This window comes from Cicer arietinum, chromosome 6, assembly GCF_000331145.2.
Source record: "Cicer arietinum cultivar CDC Frontier isolate Library 1 chromosome 6, Cicar.CDCFrontier_v2.0, whole genome shotgun sequence".
NCBI lineage: Eukaryota > Viridiplantae > Streptophyta > Magnoliopsida > Fabales > Fabaceae > Cicer > Cicer arietinum.
Genome location: NC_021165.2, coordinates 55,138,444 through 55,144,257, shown reverse-complemented (window position 1 = coordinate 55,144,257; position 5,814 = coordinate 55,138,444). Strand labels below are relative to the sequence as shown.

The 5,814-nt window shown below is 26.1% G+C and overlaps 1 protein-coding gene across 1 annotated transcript; it reads right to left on the bottom strand.

The window, feature by feature from the left end:
* Window positions 1–2,827: 2,827 nt before the first annotated feature.
* Window positions 2,828–4,348, bottom strand: LOC140920899 (uncharacterized). The gene is made up of 2 exons (XM_073369978.1): window positions 4,189–4,348; window positions 2,828–3,187 (listed from the first exon to the last, which is right to left on the bottom strand). Exons 1-2 carry the CDS (start codon window positions 4,319–4,321, stop codon window positions 3,039–3,041), a joined length of 282 nt encoding a protein of 93 aa, XP_073226079.1. The 5' UTR covers window positions 4,322–4,348; the 3' UTR covers window positions 2,828–3,038.
* Window positions 4,349–5,814: the final 1,466 nt, after the last annotated feature.

Here is a 5,814-nt window from a genome sequence, read left to right as displayed (position 1 = left end):
TTCTAATAATATCATGGTAATGAAAAATTAATTCAAAACTTTTTTATTTTATTTAATAGAAAATAAAAAAAATAAATTAAATATAAAACTAATAATTATGAGATTTTTTGAAATAAATTAAATATGAATGACTATGATTTGATTGATTTATATTTAATGTTGACAAATATGATTTTTGGAATATGAGAAGATTTTAAAAGAAAAATAAAACCTTAGGATTCATCTTAATTTCTAACAATAGTAGATATTTATTTCTAAAAATTTATTAATATAAATAAGAGTGTAAAGAGACTCTTAAAAAGGGAACAACTGAGAAAATATCAATCTATTTTGAGTGCATGAATTCGCCCATCAGATTACACAATCTTCTCTAAAAGCACCCATTTCAAAATAAAGAAAAAAGTTCGGCGACAAAGGTAATAATGGAGACAAAACAATCTTACGAGTTCGGTATGTAAATTTAGTTTCTCTGAAACAAACTAATACAATAGTGTTTTTGTTTTTTTTATTTATTATCTTTGGTGCTTTTCATGTATCATTTTTTTATGAACCAATGTTATAGTTTTTATTTATTGTTTTCATATTAACTTTGTTGATATAGCAAGATTATTTACATTTTTTATAATACTATCATGTTTGCTGTTTTTATATATAATGTTCAAATTTAAACAAAATTCATTTTCATATTCTAAAAATAAAATAAAATATGGAATTGAGAAAACACATTCTTCAACGATTAGTGTTATGTGAAAATTGCAAACCTCAAACAAAAACTCATTTAGAAAAATAAGATAAATAAAAAAAGATAAAAATGAAAAAAAAAACATATTGTTATCTCTTTCGCCGTATCAAACTTGCCCATTGTTGGACAACCTAGTTGTTTTCGAATGCGCCGTTTGGTATTAGTCTCCCATGACTGTCACACAAATAAATTAGAAATTAAAGTTAATAAAAAAAATTAAATTGACCAACACACAACTATTTTTTTTACCAAAAATTAAGTGTATTTTGATTTCTCAATTGCATCTTGAGATACGTGAAGGAAGGTCGTCTTTCAAACCAAATTAATAAAAAAATATTTTTCCTTCTTTTATTAATGTAAATAATTTATTTTTCTTTTTTATAATTATTTTGGGCTAAAATAAATAATTAAATAAATAAATAGTTTGTATACAATTAATTCTAGGATAAAAATTTTAATGGACGATCTAGGAGTTTTATACTTTTCCTAATCGTAATTGATTCCCGAATCTAAATTTTAGTTCAAAATCTTCATTTTAAATTTTATCTTAAATTTTATCTAATTTTTCTTTTAATAAAATAAAATTGATGACGCTCCTTTTTTTTTATAGAAAATCCGAATGCGACAAAGGGAAAGAAATAGGAGGCAACACCAAATTATCATACGGGACACAGACTAAAATAATAAAATGATGTAACTAACTTTTCAAATACGGATTCAAATATTGAAGGGCAATTATATTTGTTTACATATAATTTTTGTATATTTATTCAACACTTCATTTTTTTTTATCTTTCTCATTCAATAATATCACCAATATATCACATGTATCACATCATCCTCTTTATTTATTTCTTTCTCAAAGTGATATATAGAGGTGTATGTGGATTTGTTTTTTCCAAGAATAAATAACCAAATCAAAAGCCTGATAATAAGCAACAATGTTACGCAAATAAAGACAATTAATTAATTTCATTTTTCAAGGGCTAAATACCACTTCTAGTCTCTTAACTTAATTTTAGTTAATATTTTAGTGTTTTATCTTCTTTTTTTTTTTTCCGATTTGGTCCTTTATTTTAATTTTAAGTGACAATTTGATCTTTTATTTTTAAAATTTCAACAATGCTATCCTTTTTTAAAAAAAATTTATCAAAATTTTCAAACAAAACTCATAAAATTAATTATATTCTTCAATATAATACAAATTTCATCAAATTTGTAACTCAAATCTTCAAATAAACTCATACTTTCATTCTTTATTTAAAGATTTGAGTTACGAATTTGACGAAATTTGTATTACATTGAATAATATAATTAATTTTATGAGTTTTGTTTGAAAATTTTGATTATTAAAAATATAAAGCACTAAAACGTTAACTGAAACTAAGTTAAGGGACCACAAGTGATATTTAGCCATTTTTAGTGTAAAGGATGCAAACAATGCTGTTTAGGGAAGAATACAAACATCTATTTAAAATTATATCTTGGACAGAGGAAATGATAGAGAAAGTGGAGCCATACCTAAGTAAATTTTTATTTATTAAAATTTATGATAAAACAAATTTATGATTTTTTTTTAAATAAAATTATTTCTGAAGTTCTGAAGTAAGGACTAATAATTATCTTTATAAAAACTTAATATATATATATATTAAATTATAACACAAACCCAAATAGAACTAAAATTAATTAAATATTACTAATATGTATTAGTTAAGAAATAAGAAAATTTGGGGTATTACAAGATATATTTGGGTATGATTGGATGAGACTTTGGCCGTATCATGCTTGACTATTTGGTCGTTTGAAATATATAATTAAAATGGTTGAATCTACATATGAGTTTGAGAATTTATTTTAGGGTTAGGTGGTTATAAAATATTCATCTAGGTTTAAATAGGTTTTTAATTTCTGTAAATACAGCTTCTTTTTTTTTGCTACATTTCATCCTCTATTTTTTAATTTTTTTCATCCTTATTTTTTTATATAGACTAAAATTGAAATTATTTAATTTAGAGACAATTTTATTCTTTAATTTTTTATATATAGACTAAATAAATAATGATTAAAATTGAAATCACCAAAAACACATAAAAATAAAAATTATATTCCTTTCTACTATAAAATCATACATTATTTAATTTAGAGACAATTTTTTTGTTAATTAATAAACATATTTGTTAAAACATATATTTGTTACTATAAAATGATGTTTGTTTGGTCCTTACTTTAATCAACAAAAAAAGAAAATGGCTTGGCCCATCCACACTAAAACAATTGCAACACTAGTCTCATATCATAAAAAGTTATGGCAACGTGGATCATCTTTAGGCTCGTTCTTGCGATCGCTCCCTGTTACATCAAAAGTCACTCTTCCCCTCTTACATGGAGATCGTTGATTTTCTTGGGCAAGTAGTCTCTTAGTCGTATCCATTTCATTTGAAGCTGCAAAATAACAGTTATTAGTTAATATGTACAATACTTTTGTTTATAGTAACCTTTAAAAATTATATTAATAAACAAAAAAACAGTCTAAATATCTTACACAACAGTTCCATATCACGTTGTTATATAAAAACAGATCTAGGATCCTCCTATAATCTGTGTGGATCAGCATTAGAGACGTTAATAAAGTCCCAAATTTCAAAGTCTTTTTTAAAAAAATCTTACTAAACTTTTAATATAGACCCCTATTAAAAAAAATATTTTAAAGCGCATTATTTTTTTGAACTTATAAGAGGGGTTTATAGGGCTATAAGTTTAATATTTTGTTAATTTTAAGGTTTATTCTCTTGAAAAATTTTCAATTTTTTTTTTACTAAAAAAAATTTAAAACTTTTTTTTTTCAAAAAATTTTGAGAAAATTTAAAAAAAAAAAATTCAAAATAAATCGATTTTTTTTCTCGAATTAAAAAAATTTCGAGTAACAAATTGTAAATTATTTTTTATTGGAAAAAATTGAATATTTTTTATTGGAAAAAGTTGAATATTTTTTACCAGAAAATTTTAAGAAAAACAATTAAAAAAAAATTTCTCGGTAAAAAAAGAAAATTTATCAAAATTTATTCTTGTAAAAATATCAAACTTTTATTTTTAAAAAGTGGGTCCATAGGTCCCACTAAGTCCACAAATTTTAGAGTTTTTTAGTGTATTAGATTTTCTTTTTTAGAATTTTTTAACTATAAATTTTTTTAACTCTTTCAACGTCTCACGTGAGCTCTAATCACCGTACAAGACTCCAAAATTTTGAGAACTATAAAATATTAGTTATATATTATTAATATTTATAAATTATTAAATGTTTTGCCTTATTAGGAACATAATACAATATTTTTATATAGAAGGTCTTGAAGATCCAAATTTTAATATTACAACAGAGTCTCAAATTATTTAATATCTTACATATTTAAAACGAATATGCGTAACCGAGGGTGTACTAAACTTACCTGCACAGTGTTCAGAAGCACCTGCAATGTTCCTCGCCATTATTTTGGCAGAAAAACTCAACAACACACAAAGAAGTAGAAAGATAAGCGAGCACCTCTTAGAATCCATTATGCATTTCATTACTATACACATACTAATTTATATTCTGAAAATCGGTGGTAGGTGCTTGCTTTTAAAGTATTTATTTAGCTCAATTTTGGCGTAAGTTTTTGACTTTGTTAATGTTACCCATTATTTCCTTCTTGGATGCTTCTGCTTCTGCATTTCCGCGTATACCAAGTCAAAACATTTTCTCTAAATATAAAATTGTCATGATTAATTAAATCAAGATAATTTAAAATGTTGAGGGTGCATAATATTAAGAAAAGCATTATCAAACGCTGACTGTAAACTAATGAAAACCATTTATTTTATTATTTTATTACATAATTATAACTTCAATAATAAAATAAACACTCAATTAATTATCTGAGTTAAATGTAAAATTGTTTATACTAACTGTATGTTTAATAGTATTAATAAGAGATATATTTTAAAAAATAGTAATAAATGAATCTAAAAATTAAAAAAAAATGTATAATTAAGAACAAGCTAATATTAATTTGGAACGTATATGTAATGGATGGAAAGACACGTGAGCAGCAGGTGATAGAAAATGACACAGCAGGTGCCAATAATAACATGAATAACAACCTTCCTAAAAATGAGGAGTTAAGACGTGGGGAAAAAGTGAGAAGGCCCACATGGAAACTAACAGAATAAGGGTATTATATGGGTGGTTTAGAGAGGGTATTAGGCATGGATTGATGTATGCAAATTCTCTATCTCTCTCTGATTATTCCTTCGACTCTGAACCTTCTGCCTTCTTCTCCATTTTTCAGTTCTAGACCTTAGCTTTTCACCTTGAAAACTAAGAGTCAGAGAGAATAATAACAAAAAGCATCCCATCAAAATATTGTTGTTCTTCCTGTTCCAGTTTTTTTTAGTGCTTCATTTCATTGGTGCTTTCATTCTAATCATGGCAGACAATACTCGGATGAAATAAATTTTTGCAGAATTGAAGAAAAACGCAGAAGCCATCAATTTGGTATCTGAAGATTTGCACGGTCAGATCGAGCGTTTGGAAGGTTCTAGCCGCGCTCAAATCGAACGAATGGAAGCGATTCATGTGTCTAATGAATCTCAATTCTCACAATTGAATTCTGTGATGGCTCAAATTCTGCAACGACTACAATCGATTCCCGGGTCTTCCCATGGTTCAGCGAACTCATACAAAGAACCTCCTAAAAATTCATTTCAGGTACGCTCTGTGAAGCTTGATTTCCCTCGTTTTGATGGGAAAAATGTGATGGACTGGATTTTTAAGGCTGAACAATTCTTTGATTACTACTCCACACCTGATGCTGATCGATTAATTATTGCTTCTGTGAACTTAGACCATGAGGTGGTACCGTGGTACCAAATGATGCAAAAAACAGATCCCATGCTATCATGGCCAGCTCTCACTCGAGCTTTAGAGCTTGATTTTGGACCATCTACATATGAGTGTCCTAGAGCTACTTTGTTTAAATTAACTCATCAATTCAGAAGATTGCATTACACTGATGCTATTGAAAAGTGCTTTG

Excerpts from the sequence above, each read along its gene's own strand:
- LOC140920899 (XM_073369978.1), bottom strand. The coding sequence starts at position 4,321 with ATGTGTATAGTAATGAAATGCATAATGGATTCTAAGAGGTGCTCGCTT. Across the intron at positions 3,188-4,188 it reads TGCTTCTGAACACTGTGCAG|CTTCAAATGAAATGGATACG; the intron begins GTAAGTTTAGTA and ends GTTATTTTGCAG.